Source organism: Oryzias latipes, chromosome 22 (genome assembly GCF_053564925.1).
Source record: "Oryzias latipes strain Hd-rR chromosome 22, Olatipes_Hd-rR_3.1".
Lineage (NCBI taxonomy): Eukaryota > Metazoa > Chordata > Actinopteri > Beloniformes > Adrianichthyidae > Oryzias > Oryzias latipes.
Window position 1 is genome coordinate 9,197,839 of NC_136258.1, and position 21,881 is coordinate 9,219,719.

Here is a 21,881-nt window from a genome sequence, read left to right on the forward strand (position 1 = left end):
ACTAATGACTCATCCGCTATGATCCAGTATAAACTGAGGGAAGTGACTTTAACAAAAAAAGTAACAAACAAAATAGAAAAGAAGTAGTCCGCTCCCGCACTTAACTAGTGAAGTGGACCGGCGGAGCGCGGACTTCCAGCTTTGTGTTTGAGGGGAAGGGGGGGGGTGCTTTGTTACATGAGCGCTATGTGTGGGAGATTTAAGACTGCGATCCGTCCCGCAGCTCTAGGGGTACAAGCAACCGAACACAGAACCGGGTCTAAAAGTGTGTGTCTGAGCACAGCTCGGATCGTCAGCACACACAGTGGTTTGAGCTTCAAAGCAGAAATGTCACTCAGTCCTTAGAAAACATTCAAACAATCACGCGGATTTGTGTTTCCAGTCGTGTCCCGACTAAATAAAGGCTGATGTTATTCTTACATGTTTACGTGCAGCCAGCAAGCAGCACCACCCAAAGCTAATGTTGTTAGCCCGTGTTCGCATACTGCTAATCCTGGCTTCGTTCAGAAAGAGCACTGACCACACGGATTAAAATTCAAATGATGAGCGAACAGGTGTTTCATAATAACCGTAACATTATTAAAAGCACGTTTAGAAGATCGTCTCGTATTTTACCGAGCTGACATGTCAATGTATAGCCGCTCGGCGCTGTTTAACATTGTTTTGTATTGAATTGTTACATTCAATAAAGTTTGAAAAAAGAAGCCGCTCGGCGGAATTTATATCCTTCCGGTTTTCAAACCCTAATGCGCATGTGCGAATGATTTATTCCGACGGAAAGTGTGACCTTAGTGAACGTTTTTATATTCTGAAAACATTTTTCTGGGCCCATGTACACGGTTGGATTCTAATCCGACCATTGATCCCATCAAGATATTTTGTACATGTAACCGCGGCTTATGGTGTCAACGCGCAACGTAGGGGGGCGTGGCATCACGATGGTGGTCTCTCCATCGGGATGTCAGTCACCCATCACGATGGACGATGATATCGTCCATCGGCACGACCCTAATCCCAAGTGTAATATTTTATTCAATTTTTCTATATTTATTCAATTTCCACTTCCAAAAAATGTTTTTGTTTTCAAAAAAAGTTTAGACATGAGCAGGGATTTAAGTTAAAACAATATATGGTACCTTAAACCAATTGAGTGTACAGATTTTGATGGGGATGACGGTAAGGTTAGAGAGAAATGTTTTGCAGATGATTTCTTCCTCTTTCATTTAACTTTGAGCTTTGCTGTATCAGTATTTCAAGGCTGTTACGTTACAAGGTTTGTCTTTATCATTTTTCTCAGCATCTGCTTCTCTAATAATCCTGGCCTTCACTGACAGACAGGGACATAGAAAGGGCTTTGATTTAGTTCAGGAATTCTCTTGTTTGCATCTGTGAATCATTTTCTGCCATTTAAGTTCTAGACAATTTTTTTTCTCAACATATATTTATTTTCCTTCTTTTCTTATCACCTTGCTTATCTTCTTTTTTTTCAGTCAGATCTACTGTGTAGAAAATGCTCATGGCCAGCTGGTGCGTGACCTGGACTTTAATCCAAACCGTCAGTACTACTTGGCGAGCTGCGGAGACGACTGCAAGGTCAAGTTCTGGGATGTCCGCAATGTTCAGGAGCCTGTGAAAACATTGGAAGAGCACTCTCATTGGTGAGTGGAGTCAGAGATGGAGGCAGTTATGTACCACACCGATACACGTGCATAACATACATTCAAAGGCTAAGCTTTAAATGAGATTTGATCACTTCTCCTGGTCTATAGTGTCACTTTGAGAGCAGCCAATATTGTGGCATAGATGCAATTTCAATATACAAACTTAGTTAAAAAAAAAAAAACATGTTTCAGAATGATTTTGTGTAGAATTGTTGCAGTCAGCTTTTCTGTTTAGGTGGGGAATTTTAGCCTACTACTAACTCTGGGAATCTAAAACGTAGGTTTGCTGATTCCCAGGATTGTAAAATGAGTAAAAAGAAGTTGTTTTTTATATATGCAGACTCTCGGAGAAAGGTTCAGATTCCCTTGTCTGCACAAATGGGATTTATTTTACAAGTTCAGAACTTTGCACACAACGGCCAAGTATTTGAGGCAAAAAGGTCTGTATTATTGATTTCAGGAACATTCGGTCTTATGCTGCATTCACACCAGACAGGATTCGTGTGCCGCCTCTCTTTTGACACACGTCAAATTTACCGCTCGATGCTTTGACACCCCGGCCGCAGAGCAACCGTCAACGTTTCTCTGCACTTCATTTGTTGCCACATCAAGGAAAATATGGCTGATGTTGAGCGAGTAGCTTGGGTTTATGTATTTTGGAGAGCTTTATAGAGGCGCCGGCGAGCATGTCACCGTCTCTGGATTCACCAGATCCTTCAGAGATGCTCACAGTACGGTGAATTTACTGCAGGATCTCCGCTTGTTTCTGGTCAATGTAACTGTTACTTCCGTCTGTTTGTGGCCCAGTTTGAGCGTTAACCCGCTGGGGGAAAGATAAAAATAGAGCTGGAGGATCTTTTGATTACTGTTTCGATGAAAATAAGATAAGCATCATAAGCCCATGGACCTGGAGCTAGAGAGTGCCACCGCCTGGCCCTGGCCGGACTGCGGGAGACCAGGCTAATCTTTTAACGGATGTGGGCTCAAAACCAGAAGGCGTTAGCTCATGGACTTGCAGGTAGGGGTTACTAAAATCTCTCCTAAAAAATGTCAGGGTAATTGAAGATGGGTTGCAGGTGTGTCAATAGTCCCTGCCATTATTCCAGCGCACCTGTTGAGACAAGACAGAAAAAAGCAGAAAGAGACCAGAGGAAGGTACTAGTAGGAGTAACCAGAGAAGGTAGACAGAGGTACAGGGACCCTCCAAACCATGACAGGGAAGGCACAAGCAGAGAATAAAGCATCCCTAGAGGAGGCTTTCATGCACTTTGACAGCGGAGCTGACAGGAAATGTGCCCCAGAGATGGTCTATCAGCTCCTTGAGATCCTCTGGAAGCTTGCTAGCTTTTAGCTCATTTTTAAGGGGCATGAAAGACCTTGAAGAATCACCTCCACCAGGTTTTACTAAATTCCGTCCCATCTGACTCTGCGGGAAAGTTATGGCCTAATTTGACTATCGAACACAGAACACTACATGCATAATCTTAGCGTAACCCTAGTGCTATCCTAGGCACTTTAACATTGGGAGTTGGGTCATCTAGACCCACTAGACCAGTGGTTCCCAAACTGGGGGATGCGCCCCCTAGGGGGGGCGTGGAGGTATTGCAGGGGGGCGCGGTGGAGTTTAGAAACAAAGGATTTGTATGTTTGTGTCAGTGTGGGGGGCTCGAAAATATTCTAATCTTCAGAAAGGGGGGCCCTGCAGAAAAAGTTTGGGAACCACTGCACTAGACAGTGCGCTGAACCTTTTTTCTTCAATGATTTGTGATCTTCACTGGTGTCCATGGATTACATGAAATCTTTCCACCTTCATCCACCTTTGTCATGGTAGGAAGAACACGTCAATGTAAGGGTGGGGTCATCTAACATAGCACAAGGGTTAGTTGAGTTGCAGTATTCACACTGGGAGTCAAACAAATCTAAAACCATGGACATTTGTCTTTCATTTTTGCTGCTTTGACATCATCTTAAAAGCAACCTTGTAGTTCCATGACAAAGTTCTTTTAAAATAATACCATAACACCACAACGATGAGACAGAAATGTGGTTAGATGAATTCAGGCTCATTAAAACAACCTTTAACGTGATCCCCATAGCTTCTTACTGTTTTTCCAACAATCTGTCATAAACACTCATCAGCATTCCCTCTTAGCCGTCTTTTTGCCAGTAACTGCCCTGCAGCACATCTTCATGAACAAAAAAAGCAAGTTAAAAGTGTCGAACCTGACGTTGATACAGGTGTTTAAAATTGGTCAACGAAATATAAAGTTTTTAATGAACTATCCCGACAAGTAGTGCAAAGCACAGGACTTCCATTATTTCTGCCTCTAGTTGTTTTGCCCTGCCCTTGTAATTCCTGACCAATGAGTGAAGAGATCTTTAGTCATGTGGTTTTGTTTACAAGCTTTAGTCCGTAAAGGCCACTTGCCAGAATTAAGCGGTACAAACTTTCTCAGTCTCAATACACCCTTAAAAACTGTCAGGTTTAAAACCTTTAAATTCCTCTTTTAATTTTTGGCTGGTATACATTTGACCAGTCCTACCAAAGAGAGAACTTCAAAGGTTGACCAGACTAACATGTTGCTCAAAAAGATTTTTTCATTGTTTTATTTTTACATTTACATTTTGTTTTGTGAAATTATCCTGGTGGAATAACTATCCTGTTTTCTCAATAAATTCAGACTACAAAATTTTAGAATTATGATGAAAAAAGGTCAAAAACATACATGGCAGTATTCCTATAACTGAAAATGATGCTTTTGGCCCAACAGTAGCCGGGTTTGTCTCCAGCAGCCCCATTACCCTGAAAGGGATATAGTGGGTTTAGAAGATGGATGGATGGATGCATGGATGGGCGCATGTGTGTGTGTGTGCACATGTGTGTGCGAGCGCGTGCGTGTGCGGGTGTTTGTTTGTGTGCACGCATGTGTGTGCGTGTGTATGCGCGGGTGTTTGTGTGTGAGCGTGCATGTGTGTGCGTGTGTATGCGCGGGTGTTTGTGTGTGAGCGTGCATGTGTGTGTTTGTGTGTGTGTGTGTATGCGCGGGTGTGTGCGTGTGTATGCGCGGGTGTGTGCATGTGTGTGTGTCTCTGATATGTGCGTGTGTCTAATATAACAGGACGTCTGCAGCTGGGTCATAGTATTTTATACACATTTAGAGTGTTTTCTATTTAATATATGCTCCTGCAAAGGGCCCCCTTTCTATCTATCCGGTCTAGCATTTGTGTGTATTCATGCATATCCAAAATGCATATTCGCATTTGTTTTTTTTCTGTATAAAAACAGTCTTCAGTGGGATGCATTTATGTGTGGGTGTATCCTTGCATGTGTGCATGCTCATTTTCCACAGTGCAGCCAGGATATGGCCTGAGGGCTGCTTTGGGGGTATTAGGGACTATTTTTTTACCAGGGAAGCGGATTAGTGGAGCGCAGGGAACAGCGTGGCCGGGGCTGATTTTCTGTCAACAGCCTTGGTTATTCCTCAGTCCCTCCCTGTGAGGGAACTGGGACCCCACTCTGAGCTGCGCCCCAGGCCCACAAAGACAGACACACGCAGACTCACACAGCAAATAAGTCAGGAAGCAGAATTAATCATTAGAGAACTGGAAATAGAAAGAAAACGAAGAGAGATGTAATCCGATTGAATAAATATGAAACTGAGTAACATCAAATTAAGACAGGATTATGCAGTTTATGATATTTATAATCAGCATGTAAAAAAAGGCTCAAACATTGATTACACGTTTCCCATATTCCTGTAACTGGGATCTGAATACTCGCCCAAGCACACATGTGAATTCTTAGATAACTCCACTAGGCAATGTTTAAGAGAGGAAGAAACTGTTGGGTTCTGCATCTTTTATGAATTTTACCATGCTTGGCTAACTGTAAAACATCAACTTTAGATAGAACAGTATTCCCTTTTTACCCTCCGGTTCTGTTAATACAATAAAGCACAAAGTGTAACTTTCCGGATAAATAATATTACACCTCAACCCATTTCTGTGTAACTGTAGGTGAATGATCAAACTGTGCTCTGCAGGGTGTGGAGTGTCCGCTACAACCAGAGCCATGACCAACTGGTGCTAACAGCCAGCAGCGACAGCCGCCTCATCCTTTCCAACATGGTCTCCATCTCCTCGGAACCATTTGGACACATGGTGGACGATGAAGAGCTCAGTGAAGGGGAAGACAACCCTCAGGAAGAAAAGTAAGACAGTGTACTTCTTGCAGGCTGACAAATATATTGCTATTGCTCCTTAGAGTCTTTATTGAACTGACTTTTTTTTTGGGGGGGGGGGGTTAATATGGAGGAATTATGTTTAATTATGTTTATGTTTCATGCAACTGTATGGAGTTGATCTACGTGAGTGCTACAGGTTTTGGGTTGTCCGGACCCGTGGATGTGTTACACCCCTGTCTAGAGGCTCATAAAACGATGTCACACAAAAGGAACAAATTAAAAACAACAATGACTCAAAAACTCTCAGAAACAAACCCAGGCTGAAAATAAGCTGGGAATTTATTTACAGAAAAACTCAAAACTACACAAAAACAACTGAAATACAAGGAGCAAAGCCAGAAACAGTCAAACAAAGTAAGCACTGCTGCTGCCAGCTGGGGAGGGGCTTCCAGCAAATGATGTGGCAGTATTTAAACTCGAATCTGGACGTCCTTATCCTATCAGGTTCTCCGGACAATTCCGGCACCAATCTGCAAACAAAGACTGGAGGGAAAAAGAAAAGAAAGACAGACCCTCCCACATCAGCAGAAAACGGAGACAGAAAAAACTCCAAATGCATAAACTAACCTCAGCCGTAACAGGAGGGTCGTAAAGAAGAGCGGCTGCATTTTAAAGCGAACACAGTTCCTTTGTGGCTTGTCGTGAAAATGGAACGTTCCATGGTTGTGCGTGTGGTAAATGAATTGTAAAGTAACTATAAGGTTATGATGTTTAGCTCAGGCAGTAGAGCAGGTCGTCCAACAACCGAAGGGTTGGCAGATCGATCCCCGCTCTCCCCAGCCAGCTGTCGCCCCCCGAATGCGGCTAGTCTGCAGCCCAACGCTCCCCCCAGGGGATGGGTCAAAATTTCCCCATTGTGGGATAAAGAAAGGATCAATTATTAATTATTATTATTGATGTAAGTACAGGTGCCCTAACCCTGTTCTCTAGTCATTAGTGAGGTGTGCGCCCTGGTTCCTTAATGAGAACATACAAATACGGCATGCATGAGGTGTGCACGTGATATGCAAGATGGTAGGATGCTAACATAAGTGCACTAATTTCCTCATTTATACCAGTCAGGCTTCAAGCACAGAGTGCACAATTGGTGTGCATAGAGGCACGCAAGGTGTCTCTATCGCCTCCCGGACGGACAGGCGATCTCTAGTACCACCTCTCTTTCGTGTTGTTACCAGTCACAGCTGCAGGTGCAGACCATGACTTGTGATTGGTCGGATCCCCAAGCTGCAGAAGTGTTAGTATTCTCACTCTGAGCTTGCACTTATGATAGCAAGTCTGCTCTTTCATCACATCTTCCTTTTCTTGATACCCTGAGGGTCCAAGCATTTCAGATGAAGATGCGTCAGAGTGATGGAAAAGGTTAGCTTGGTCTAATGAATGTGCTTTATTCACATCATGGAGGCTTAGAGTATGCATCTCTTCAATCACTTACATACATTTGTTAGGACAAAGAAATAGCTAGATTAGGCAGTCGGATGGTTTTGTGCCCTGCTTTACTGAAGACCCTTTCGTCTGGCCTTCCATAGAATTTTTATTTAACATGTGTCAAACATCTAGGCAATATAGCCAACTTTTGTCACCTTTTCTATGCGACGGTATTTTCTAAATCAATGGGGACTCGTTTGTTTCATGAACACTAAGACAATTATGCAGATAAAGTTCAAGCTAAACTTTTGTTGCCATATGCCAGAAAAATATGTCATAAAAAAGAAAGTTGAGTATTTTGATTATAGTGATATGTTTTTTTCAACCAGAAGGAACGAGCATATTACTCCAGTTCTAAAATCTTTGCAGTGGCTCCCAGACAGATTTAAGATCGATTTCAAAGTTGTCGTTCTTTCCTCGTTTTGCAAAATTTCACATGGAATTGGAGCTTTTTTTTCCATCAGATTTACTTCTAGTTGATGACCCTCCCAGAGCCCTCGGGTCCTAAGGTGCAGGTCTGCTGGTGGGCCCACGGGTCAGAACCAAACGCCACGGCGAGGCCTCATTCCAGCGTCCTGTGCCTCATCTGTGGAACAGCCTGAGGATGTGTGGAGGTTTTTAAGACAAAAATGAGAACTCCTCTTGTCAGCAGAGTTCTTACATTTCCATGTTTTCATTATTGTTTTTGAGGGGTGTGTATGTGGGGGTGGGGTGTTGTTGTGATTATTAATTTCAGCAATTTTTTTTCTTTTTTATGAAAAAAACTTTGATATGCCCTTTACCAGGAACAGTGCCATATAAATAAAGTTGAATTTGAATTTAAGGTATTATTCGAGTATCTGTAGGATGTGCTGGACTGGATCAGCCTCTTCATCCCTAATAGTGGAGTCTATAGCCCTTGATGCTTGATGTGCATATGTGAAATTATTGTTTAAAGATACTCTAAAGATAGAGAATTGGAAAAAAGCATCACAAACAATTTTTAAATGTTCTTACCATTATTTTACTTGCAAATGTGAAATCATCTCTTTTCCTATAAAATGTATTTCTGATCATTGGTTTTCATGTGGTAGTCATAGCTCAGAGTGCAGCTTTCTCCTTTTAAAATCCATTTTTTAATGCTTTTCTTATGCTTCTTTTATTTCTTCTACTGAAAAAAATTAAATGAGTCTCAATTTGAGAGGAGGAAAAATTAACTGTAATGGTTACTATTCAGCTCTTGCCAAATTCTCCCTGTACTCAATCTATTATGGTCCCATTTCCTCTCTTAGCCATAACTACTAGCTCTTACACTCAATGGCCAACTCTCATCAACAATTATCAACCCTTATTCTCAATCACCATCACTCAACTTTACCCCTTCGCTGCAGTTATTGACCCCACTCATACATACACTTTAAGGCCACTCCTTAGTTCCTGGACACCGCATGCAGACCCCCCAACCCCACTCCCTCCTAATCACACAATGAGCGGTAAATACTGAATACATTTTAGAAGCAGAGCAAAGCAGATATAACTTTTGGTAGTGAAAGTACATCTGCAGTCCGGTTGCCATTTCTCACCTTCTGGTTCTGGTTCTCAGGGTTTTGGGGCTTTAAATTCTAAAAGAAAGACTTTTCAATGGCATCAGTTTCAACTTTCTGACCAATAGATTGACTGAGTAACAGCTGTTTAAGTCTCCAAAGAAGTTCATGGGATTTTGGCTTCTTGGAGCCAGCTGGTACTTCCTGTTTGGAACGCCATGGAGGAGGGGTCACTCAGTCCACTTCTCATATAGCAGTGGTTCTCAGACTTTTTCTCTTGTTCCCCCTTTTGGAAGAGGAAAAATCCCCCCCCCCCCCCCCCCCCCCCACAACCAGACACACACACGCAAAATACTGTGACAAAATAAGCTAAATTTGTTCAACTTTAACACCCTATCAAAATCCTAAACATTCCTACTGCTAATGACTAGAATAAATAAAATAAAGGATCATTTACTTTGTAAGAACAATAACATTGAACCTATGTGCAAAAAGAAACACAAAGTTGTGTTCATGGCTGCTATTGTCTGCATGGTTACACATCTGTTCTAAACCAAGTTGCAGGTTTGTTGCTGCAACTTTCAAGTCCTGCTCAGTATTGAGCCTCGCTCTGCTCTTTGTTTTCAAAGTGGCAACAGTAGAAAATGTCCCAAAGACTGGGGGGGGGGTGCATTATTGGTACGGGACCTTGGGGGTTTGACGGGTCGGGGTCTCCGCTGAGGCAATCGCCGGTTGCCCCGGCCGGTTGGCTGCCTCTGTCCCGTCGAGGCCTGACCAGAGCTCTCCCAGGGCCAGCGCCGGCATGGACTTGCTCGAGGGGGAGGGGTGTCGGCGCCTCAGGGGATGGGACCCCTGGGCTGAGGGGACCTGGCCCCTATGCTGGGGGGAGGGGAGCCTTGACAACGGCGGCCGTGTCGGTGCTGGTTTTCTCTCCACGCAGGGAGAGAGGATCCCTGAGCCTTTTGGCAAGGTCAGAAGCCGGGGATCACATCACACCTAAGCCGAGGGTGTCCGTGTCCCTGTGGGGTGGGTTCTGGTCCTTGTCCCTGAGTGCTCGATCTCGCCAAATTTCCAACTGTGCCCCAAGCCTGGTCGGGCCTTGTTTACAACACCCCTCGTTGGCCCCCCTTTTCCCCAGGGTGCCCCCTCCTGGGTGGGGACGGCTGGCCCCTGCCTTGCTCCTTTCTGGACCAACCGTTGGCCGGGCGGGTGGCTGCCTGGAACGCAGAGCGGGTCTCCCTTGGGGGGTCCTGGCTCGTACCTGGGGTTGGGGCGGGGGGATGCCCAGAACTCCTGGGTGGTGATGAGGTGCTCGTCTGGGGCTGTGGGCACCCTTCTGGGGTGGAGCCCTGCGTTGGGCAGCCGCCCCAGCCCAACCAGGAGAGCAGCCGCGGGGGGGCTGCACGGCGGGGGTTGATGTCTTACAAGCAGATTGGTTAAAGAAGAAGGAGCAAGACCATAAAAACGTTTCTAAACCATTAAGAGAGCTTTAAAATCAATCCTGAAACCCACAGGGAGCCAATGCTGCCATTGTAAAATGGGTGTCATGTGTTCCCGCCCCCTGGTCCTCGTCAGAACTCGTGCCGCGGAGTTCTGTAATAGTTGTAGATTTAAAAGAGACTTTTTGGGTAAACCAGAGAGCAATAATCTAAATGACTAAAAATAAAAGCATCAGCATCCGTGCTGCAAGAGAGAGGAACGGGCGGACTCTGGAAATGTTTGTAAGATGATAAAATCCTGTTTTCGCAACGATTCTGATGTGAGGAATAAAACTCAGGTCAGAGTCAAAAAGTACGCCCAGGTTTCTCACAGAGTGAGAAGGTTTAAAATTCCCAAGTTTTCTCTCTCTTGTCTTCAGACCCAATGATTAAAACTTCAGTTTTATCCTGGTTGAGCTGTAGGAAATGTTCTGTCATCCACAACTTTATATCTAAGATACAGTTTAAAAGAGTGTCAACAGGTTCAAGGTCATCAGGAGACACGGCGATGTAAAACTGTGTATCATCAGCATAGCTGTGAAAGTTAACGCTGTGTCCCCTGATGAGAACACTAAGAGGCAACATATGCAAGTTAAAAAGTATTGGACCCAGAATTGACCCTTGGGGAACCCCACAAAATATTTTGTGGATCCTTAAAGAGCTAGTATCCATACTTACAAAAAAGTGTTGGTCTGTAAGATGAGAATAAAACCACTTCAGACTCACTAGACTCCTGAGTCTGTCAAGTCAGAATTATCTCTGAGATCATTTAAAAATGTTTAAAAGGGCCATCTAAGTACTGTGATTTGTCCTAAAACCAGATTGACATTTTTCTAAAATAATTTGTTCATGTATGAAATCATGTAATTGTGTAAAAGCAATTACCTAAAAATTGTAAGTTGGATTAAGGTCTATAGTTGTCCATAATATTTGGATCCAGGTTCTTCAGAAGGGGTCTCACTACCACCGTTTTACAGGCAGAGGGTACAACATCCGTCTGAAGAGAGCAGGTTACGATATTTAAAAGCTCAGACTCGAAGAATCCAGGCAGGTTGTGGTGTTTGCTTGGGAAAAGACTCGACCAAGCATCTTCTCATTAACCAGAACAAAACTCGCCAGTGTTTCCTCTGGTAAAGACAATGCCACTGACCTGCAAGGATTAGTGTCATGTACTGGTTGAAGGTTAGATCTAATAGCATTGACTTTACTCCTGAAGTGGTTTGCAAAGTCCTCACATGCCGTTTGTGACTGAGGCAAGATGGATTTATTGAAATCTTTAATAAAAATCAATTGTCTTAAAAAAGAAACTGGGGTTGTGTTTGTTGTCTGTGATTAGTTTTGAAAAATTAAGAGTCCTTGCCTGTTTGACAGCATGGTCGTACATTTTTAGCTGATCCTTAAAAAAGTCATAGTGGACTGTTAAATGTGTTTTTCTAAATTTTCTCTCTGCAGATTCTCTTCCGTTTTAAAACAGCACTTCATAACTCAACCATAACTCATTGAGCCTTTTATCTGTTCTCATTCTTTCCCAGCATTTTTTTTGAGTAACATGCTTGAGGTTTAAACAAACCCCTTAAGACGTGATGTGAAGATCAGCCACTTATTCATTGAATAGCAACAACAGACATGTCACACATTTGATTGGCAGTTCGGCTGACTTCATGTCAGTCTGTCACCTTTCTATGGCACTTTTCTTTTTGACAACCTCCCCCCCCCCCCCCCCCCCCCCCTAAGATTCACACAGACAACTGTTGGAAGTAGGTTAGTCAGAGACAAAAGTTTACATTCTCTATGCTATTCAGTCTCTCTTTAAAAATAGAAATGAAACCATTCCAAGCTGTCCTGCTCAGTTACCAACCTCTCCACAGAATCTCCACGTTTGATCTATGCGGGTTGGCTTGGATGATAAATCTTTTTGCTGTCTTTAGTCCTGTTCTGTTACTGATCACCTGATCTGTTTTAACATAATGCAGGGTTAAGGAGCCCCTAAAAGACAGTGTGGTGTCCACCTACGAGGAGCATGAAGACAGCGTGTACGCCGCTGAGTGGTCATCAGCCGATCCCTGGCTTTTCGCTTCGCTGAGCTACGATGGTCGTCTGGTTATCAACAGGGTTCCCCGAGCCCTCAAATACCGTATCTTACTGTAAGGAACGTTGGGGTTTTGGGGGCTTGTATTTTTGAGTGTATGTTTAAAATGACCAATAATGTGTACATTCTCTGTAAAAAGTCAGCTGTCTATCAATAAAACCAAATACTGATCTCTGGATGAACGATATTCTGTTCTTTTTTGGGGGGGCTGTGACGCAGAGGTTTAGCATTCGATCAGGGGGTCGTGGGTTCAGTTTCCTCTTTGCCTGCTCATGTGCCAAAGTGTCCTTGAGCAAGACACCGAACCCCCACATTGCATCTAGCTAGTGCTTTGCATGGCAGCTCTGCCGCCATCAGTGTATTAATGTGACTGTAAAGCACTTTGGGCTCAGCTGAAGGTTTTTCCATTACTGTTGTATGAAAAGCACTTTATAAATAAAGTTTAATTTGATTTAAATCCCTTGCAGCCCATGGCCAGTGAACAATTAAACCTACAGTAAATGCATAAATCAAATGCAATTAAAACTTGCTAACTGTGACCAATAATAATGAATACAACAACAGAGGGACTAATGAGGTGGTGAGGTGTCTGTTGGACTCAAGTGAAAAGACTTCAAACATAAATAGCAGAGGGTTTAACCCTTGTGCTATCTTAGATGACCCCACCCTTACATTGACTTGTTATTCCTACCATGACAAAGGTGGATAAAGGTGAAAAGATTTCATGTAATCCATGCACACCAGTGAAGATCACAAATCATCAAGTACTGTCTTGTGGTGTCTAGATCAGTGGTCCCCAACCTTTCAAACGTCACGGACCGGAGTGACGTCAGACAAAGTTTTCACGGACCGGTCTTTAATATGTGGCGGACGTTTATTGTAGCAACGCTACGATGCAGAAGGTACAGTGACGTGACAAGATGAACCCTGGGCTTTTATTTTGACACGCACGACATAGTACATCGGACAGGTATCATCTTCCTCTCCCCTTTCCGCACTCATGGTACAAAAAAAAAAGCACTGTCTATTGAATGTAGCTTCCTTTTTTTGGAAGTCAAAGACTCCTCTTCTGTCTCCTGGCTGGACGTTTTCCCCTTGGCAAAGAAACTTTCCAAAGAAGTTTGTTTTTTACTCATTTTGCTAGCTCCTGGGTTTTATTTTAGCGGTAACCTTTCACGTGACCGAGAAGAGCGAATTGACCTCCGTCAAAAGTGACTTAGACAGATGTAAAGGAGAATCGGGCAATTTTTCTAAATAAAACGTCTTTCAAATTCCGCAATAAATAAAAAAAGAAGTAATGCAAGTTATTTATTCTGTGTGGCCAAATGACCCATGGACCGGTGGTTGGGGGTTGGGGATCACTCCCGATGTCACTCCCACCCATTGGGACCACTCCCAATGTTAAGGTGCCTAGGATAGCACAAGGGTTAAGTTTAACCCTTGTGCTATTCTAGGCACTTTGAAATTGGGAGTTGGGTCATCTAGACCCACTAGACAGTGCTCTGAACCTTTTTTCTTCAATGATTTGTGATCTTCACTGGCGTCCATGGATTACATGAAATCTTTCCACCGTTATCCACCTTTGTCATGGTAGGGAGAACACGTCAATGTAAGGGGGGGGGGTCATCTAAGACAGCACAAGGGTTAAGCAAGAATTTTAAAACAACAGGGACAGACAGCCGTCAATCCTGCTGTGCAGTTGGGAACAGCACAGGATTCCATGGAAAACCATCCAGCATCAAACCTACTCTGCCAAGATCCTCTGTCTAGTCTAGACTAGTTTAACAGAAAAGTGGCCCCTTGTGTTTTTTTCAGTGCAGCTTCACAGTTGAAATGCGTGAACATCACCGCACTACAGCAAACCTGTTTATGAAGGACACAGCTGCTCCCCAAAACTTAGAGGAATAACAGAATGTAACAACGGAGAGTAACCACTAAAGACGCAAAAAGATCAGCATTTCTGTTTAATGGGTCACTGTAGGCAACGAACGACAAGAGTTTTGAAAACAAAATACTTTGCAAAAGGCGAGCCAAGAAAAATGGTAAAAGATACTTATAAAGTGCTTCTCAACCTCTTGAGACCGGTAGTCCACATTTGAAAACATGACATCGGGGTTTTATCACCACTGTAGTTGATTCTGATCACCTTGGGCTCTGTGATGATGAAATTATAAAGGCATATCAAACAAGAGCCAGCGTCTCAAGGCCCAAAGTATTTCACAGTCACAGATTCATTCACACACAGGCTGCTGTCTTACACTGGCACCAACCTAAAAACACCAGCAGAAACGTGGGCTTCAGTCTTGCCGAAGGACATTTCAAAACACGGAGGGCAAGGCGGGAGTTGTGCCAGCAATCTTCTGGTCAGAGCTTAACCGCTTTACATCTACACCACAGCCACCCCCGCTAAACATGATAGGTCAGATATTTTGAACATAAACCCCCAGGATCTGAATTTGGGTTTTTCAAACCACATTTGATCTTGAGGATTGGGATTCAGATTTGGGGATCCCGTCAGGCCCATGAACTCATCACTGTGAATTGAATTGGCGAGTTGGTTGGCATTGGCTGTGCGTAGGATTACACACTGGCACATATTAATGTACAAGATACTCATGGGACTGCTCCCTTCATGTGTGAGTGTGGCTCTGCAGCGCAGATCTGACGGAGCTCATGCTCTCCAATCTCAGGGCATCTACTCGCTGTCACTCCAGAGTGTTCCAACAGAAAAAGGAGGGGTTGCTTTTCAGTAGAAGGCCCCAGCGGACTGGACCTTTCTGGAAAAAAACAATTCAACTTTCAAAGCTCATAACTTTGCCACAGTTTGATGTCATTTTGAAGCACCTGGAAACAAAGTCACTGACCTGGAGCTGTTTTGAATTAATTAATTAATTTTATTTATTTGTATTTATATTTTTTAACGTATTTAATTCTATGAAATGTCTTTGGTGTGTGTGTAACTTTTGCCTCTTGACCAGGACTCCCTTGAAAAAGAGGTCAGTGGATCTCGATGGGATTTTTTTCCTGCATAAAGATGAATAAAAAAAGAAATAAAATCCAGCATCTGTTGGACATTTGCTGCACAATTTTTGCAGCCAGAAGTTGTGTAGTCTTCCTTCAATCAATCAATCAATCAATTAAATCACATTGGAAGAAGGAAAAACAACTGCAAGGCCAAAATAGTCTTGTCAAAATCCAGAATTTAGTTTAAATTCATTTTAAGACTTATTTTTAGAAATCTTCTGGATCAAAGAAAGTGGAGCAGTTTTCTTAGAAGGTATATAAAACATCACAATGGCTACAAGACGCTGTGTGTTTTTGTTCCATTGCTTTATATATAAAAAAAATTCCACAAGCAGCTATAAATGGAGAATGATTGTCTTCCAGGAAACACAAACACTAAAACTAGTTTTTGGCCAAATCTGAATTCTTTCCCTGCAGCTTCCCCCGAACTCCACATTTAGCCCTCCCAACAGAGTTTTAGAAAAATAGTGTCTTCCAGTTCAGACGTCACTCCCACTCGATGACATCATCAATGGTCGCCGGTTATCCACGTTAGCGAGTAGCTGCCAGCGCTTGGAAAATGCGGAACAACATCAGTTTCATGAGTTAAAAAGTCACGCTGAAACAAGAAGTCAGTACTTACATGTAAACGTCTGTGCTTCAGAACACATCCACGTGAAGAAATGCATTTGTCCTCAGCGGCACAGCGCAACCCAGATTACAGTCACGGTGGAGGGATATGAAGCCCTCTGCTGCAAGGGTTTCCCATTCAAAAAACGATTTCGGACACCCCTAATCCTCCAAATGCCCCTACAATAGGAGGCGGAGGGAAAAACCCAGAGGGGTAGGGGAAGAGTTCAGATTCAGCCTTTGTTTAGCTTTATCTTCACCAGCAGCACCGGCGCTCCACAGAGGACCGCTCTCTTTCCCCTCCTCTTTACCTTCTACACGTCTTCCTTGCGGAAGACCTGTAGTCCTGTACTCCCCCTCCTCATCATCTCTGATGCAGGCCACAACTGCTGTGTCACCTGAACATTTCTGAAGTTGACATTCCTCAGAGTTGTTCAGGTGACACAGCAGTTGTGGCCTGCATCAGAGATGATGAGGAGGGGGAGTACAGGAGTCTGGTGAAGACATTTAGAGAGCACCAAAGGAACATTCTTCACCTGAACATTTCCAATACCACGGAAATGGTCCTGGACTTTCCTCAGGTTCTTCCACCACCCCAACATCCCAAAAGACAGAATGGAGGATGAGGTAGTCTCTTTCTACACATACCTGGGTCTGCAGCTGGACAGCAAATTCGACTGGTCCTCTCACACACAAGGGGAGCATAAGAAGGAAAGAGCAGGATGGATTTTCTGTGGAAACTGGCCTGCTTTCACATCTGCTCGAAGCTCTGCGTATGTTCTACCAGTGAGTCGTCTCCAGAATCCTCCTATAGGCTATAGTGTGCTGGGGAGGCAGTGCTAAAAACAGGACCATAAGAGACTGAACTAACTGGTCAGGAAAGCAGACTCGATTGTTGGTGCAAGTATGGACTCTGGAGACAGTGGTAGACACAAGATCTGTCTGTCTGTCTGTCTACCGTTGAAAAGAGATCAAAATTAATCTTAAATGTAACTATTTGGAAGAAGATGACCTTCACAGTAAGAACTCACACACTTCAAAACCAATCAAATCAAATGCTGTGTGATGAAAAACAAGAATCTTTATTCAGTCAGCAGGACCAATTTTCTGTCGTGAATTTGTGATACTTTGAAAAAAACATGTTTGTTGTGATTTTACTGAAATGCAGGCAGACCAGTGAAGGAGACTTGTGGGAGAAACCGCTTGGGTCATTATTCATATCAAACCTGATGTTGATTTTCTGTCCATTGATAATGAATTCTACTTTTAATTGTTTTATTGGCAGGCGACACAGTGGCAAAGTGTTTAGTGCTCGCATGGGTGGAGTTTGCACGTCCGCCCTGTGTTTTCTCCCACAGTCCAAAAAGCTGCTTCATGGATTAAATGAGGATCTGAAGTTGTCCCCATGTGTGATTGCGAGTCTCTGTGTATGGACCTGGGACAGACCGGGAACCTGTTTTGGGTCTTCCTCGCCTTCACCAGCAACCCTGTGATCCCTAAAGGGTTTCAGTGGGTCGGATGGATTCATTTAGTTTTGTTGGCATGAATGAAAGTGCTTCAGTTCAATGCAGAGCAAATGTTTGAGAAATTAACAACCTCAGTCATTTTTAAAGGGGAGCACACCCCAGGAATGTTTCGAACTTCACTCCTGCATTGTTCCCTCTCAGTTTGTCTTGCCTCTGAATCTGTGTGCTGTCTGTGCACTGAGGCTGGTCGATAGTGGCAGTCTGGCCATTGACAAGCTTTTAATTGCAGCTTGACTTTATGGATTTCATGTTCACACGCTCAAACTCACGTGGAATAAGAGTTTAGAGGCTGAAGACATTTTGTTTCTTTGGCTAGCTGGACTGCAGATAAACGCTGTAAACTTTACCGTCTACTTCAAGAATAACGTCTCAGAGATGTTTAACCTGTGACACACACATAGCACAGTTGTAGAGTTAGATAAGCTAATTCTATTTTAACAGTTCTGGTCCATGGCCTTTCCGTCCTGGGGGAGGATCCCTCCTTCATGTGGACACCCCTGAAGTTTCCTCTTTTTTTCCCCCTCTCACTGAGAAGGAGGGTCTAAAGGCAGGGATCCCCAGTTTAGTTTAGTCTAACAATCAGCTACTTTGAAGATATTTTATGTTTTGTACAGTTACGAGTGTGAAGCCTGTTGAGATGACTGGCTTGTAGGCTTTATCAATAAAACTGAATTGAATCTTTACTCTTTCATGTGTTTTAAATTATTATTGCACTGGAACAACACAAACAGGAGAAAGCCCAAACAAGACAAATATTCACCCAGAAATCAAGAATGGACTGAACACAATAATTGGAACCTTGTTGTCATTGTAAGGTGCTTGCATGTGATGCCTTGCACTACACTGCTGACACAAAGGCAAAAAAACAAGACTGGAGTTTGCCCAAACGTATGTGATGAAACCACCATCATTCTGGGTGAATGTACTGTGGACAGTTGAAGGACATCATGGCATCGTTTACACGAAATCATACCTTGAGAAAAGTCATTTATTTAAGTGCACGTATACTATCCTAAGAGTGAGGTAGTTTACTTGTAGTTGACTTTTTATCTATCTATCTATCTATCTATCTATCTATCTATCTATCTATCTATCTATCTATCTATCTATCTATCTATCTATCTATCTATCTATCTATCTATCTATCTATCTATCTATCTATCTATCTATCTATCTATCTATCTATCTATCTATCTATCTATCTATCTATCTATCTATCTATCTATCTACATATTGTAAACTTAAAATGTTCCAATTAAGAAAAAGTATTCAGTTAGTGTACATCCTACACTGGTCTAGAGCAGGCGTCTGCAGCCTTTAACACCTAAAGAGTCATTCGGCTGGATTTCTCACTGACCCACAAAGTCTTACTTCAACCGTTTAGAAAAAAGAAAACACTGCTTTGTAGTTATGTTATTAGGACTGTCGTGATAAATATATATAAAACTATTGTTTTGAGTTTTTTTTGGCATTAAACACCTAAATATAAAAAGTGGCCCTTTTTTCAAAATATTAAATAATTAATAACTTTTGATAGCGGATCACATTGCTTTCAAAATAAAAGACGTCCTGTATTATATAGGATCATCCAATGTAGTACACTTAGTAAAAGGTAGTGTGACGTCTTCGGAGGGTAAAACAAAATCCACAATTCCCTTGAGCAGTGTGGCTGTAACTAAGTGTCCCGTAGAATATTTTAAGGCACACTTAAAATCCTTTAATTTTTCAGCGCTCAAAGATCTATCAAAATATTTTATACAACTTGGTAAATGAAAAAGCCACACAACTTGATGCATTGCTGTAGAATGATAGGAGCTGCAATTAGGGGGCCTAGCGGAGTGAAACGTAAGCTTCAACTATTTGTGAATGAGTTAAATAAAGTGTGGCGTACGTGACTGTTTTGTATCGCATGACGCACCTTGTTGTTTCTGCTTTTTAAAATTAAAGATATTTTAATTTTAACCAAAGAAACACATATCTTTCCAGATGTGAGCAGGTGGGACAAAGACTAACTGCATGATAGTTTTTTTTGCATGTTTGCTGTGTTTTTTAAACCCTTTGCATGCTGCATGTGGACACGCCCCTTAATTGGATGTACCTGCTCATAATTGAGAGACTATATAGGAGATGCGAAGAGAAGAAAAGAGCAGAGGGAGACGCTCGCTCAAGGAGGTTGCGGACTCTGGGAAAAGGTTTCCACCCAGCCAAGAGGGCGCACGCCCCAGGGGCGCTTGGACCTGCGTGCCCTGGGAGCATGGTGCACACTCCGGGAACCACTGGGCCTGTATGCACAGGCATTTGGACCGCCAGAACACTCATCAGAGGCACCGATGAAGTGAGGAGGGCACACGCACCGGGAGCAATTGGACCGCTGGGACCGCCAGTTCTGCCATGCAGTCAACATGCAGGGTCAGGGCAGGGACCCTGCCTGTGTTGTAAGCAGCCCGACGTGATTTAGCAGAACGGTTGAAACACACAAGAAGGCTGGGTGCAGCCTGGATGTATGAGTGCCTTTGGTGCTGCCGCTTGTGTGTTTCCACGCAGGACTCCCAGCGTGTCGGAAGGCCAGCCAGAAGAGACACGACACGGGGAAGAGTGTGTGATGCTGAATACGCGCAGAGGCAGAGGGGGACTCTGCCCGCCCTGTAAGTATGGGAAAGCGTAGCCACACTCCTCGGGATGGCCTGAGGCAGCCGTGGTCGCTTCTAGTGCTGGCAGATGTGTTTGCCTTCAGGTCCTGGTGCGTGTGACCAGAGGACTTCCCTGGTCATGGAGGGAGAGAATATCATGGACCAAGTCTGGCGGGATGAGGACGTCTTCTCGATCCTGGATCTGCGGCCTCCCCAAGCTGCTTTTTATTGCCTCGGCTGTCCCCCGGACTTTTAGTATTTCTTTTTAGTAGTTTTTATCCTGTTTCAGCATTTTATTGTATTTTATACCTTTTAGAACTGGGGGGTATTCCAGAAAGCAGGTTATGCTAGCTCCCACGGTAAGTTTGAGGCTAAGGAATTTGATAACCTCAGCTTTCGGTTCCAGAAATGGAGATATGTTTCAGGGTATGTCAAGTTGCCATAGCAAATCATGCTCTGAACATAACCTGGTCTGGAGCAGGTTTAGTTGAAGGTTAGTTTGTTTTCAGACAGGTGAAGCAGCATGGCGTGTCCATTTAAAGATGATTTAGTGGATGAAAAAGCTCAGATAATACTTTTTCCACCGTGAGAGGGTGATAAGACCACATATGTTTGAAAAGATGTTTGAAAAATAAACTTTTTTTACTTTGATCTAACTTAATTAATTGCTTCAGTTAAAATAAATCTTTTTTGTTAAGTCAGCTTAAAAATAACACGTAGTTTTCAGACATTTATTTTTACTTTCATTCAAATGAATTCAATTAAGTAGGTGTAACTTTGGTGCTGCTGTGAGATCAGCACCGCAAAGGATTGTGGGATACCATTCCCTTTGCCTGTCTGGACGGATTTGGGTTTAAGTGTGCGTGTGGGATTTTGACCAAATGTGTTTAGTTGTTTAGCTGTTTTACTGTGTTTTGCCGAGTTATTTCGTCCTACTATACTTAAGTCTCTGCAACATGAGTGAGAGGCAGGGAGAAGATGATGAGTTTAAATAGCACCCCTACCATCTGAACTTGTAGTGACAATGATGGAAATTTCTGATTGACTTGTTGCACGTTTTGCATATTGTTTCGTTCTTTTTATTGTTATACAAATGAGTATATCCACCGGCTCAAAATTTGACATATGAGAGTTCAAGAATTATAATTAATTAAGATGGAAAAAATATTAATTGAATTGGAGTAACATGACATTTAGTTAGATACAAATTTAATTTTCAGTTGTATAAACAATTATTGAGTTTTATAGACATAAGGCATTAGGTTGAATAAATTTAACTCAATTACTTGTTATCAGTTGAAGCATTTAAGTTGGCAAAATTGGATAAGTTATATATATATATATATATATATATATATATATATATATATATATATATATATATATATATATATATATATATATATATATATATATATATATATATATATATATATATATATATATATATATGCATCACAAGGAAAATGGAAATGGAAAGCAGAAACTCCTTCTTGCTGATGCAGCAGTATTACTTTTTTGATGGGCGTATAATCTTCATAAGCGGTCATTTAAATCTCCGACTCCGTCTCACTGAAGCACAGCGCTCTCTTTTTTTCACCACGCGTTTCCATGGTGACTCCGGAAATCGGAGATCCATTGAGGATGTCTTTATGTACTTAACGTGCACATG

The 21,881-nt window shown here is 42.7% G+C and overlaps 1 protein-coding gene across 1 annotated transcript in view; it reads left to right on the plus strand.

Moving 5' to 3' along the window:
* eipr1 (EARP complex and GARP complex interacting protein 1) overlaps window positions 1-12,598 on the plus strand; it is a 64,643-nt gene extending 52,045 nt beyond the window's left edge. The window contains exons 7-9 of the mRNA XM_004082678.5: window positions 1,491-1,658; window positions 5,705-5,872; window positions 12,305-12,598. Coding sequence (XP_004082726.1) covers window positions 1,491-1,658; window positions 5,705-5,872; window positions 12,305-12,479 — 511 coding nt within the window. The 3' untranslated portion in view covers window positions 12,480-12,598. The remainder of the gene's footprint in view (window positions 1-1,490; window positions 1,659-5,704; window positions 5,873-12,304) is intronic.
* Window positions 12,599-21,881: the final 9,283 nt, after the last annotated feature.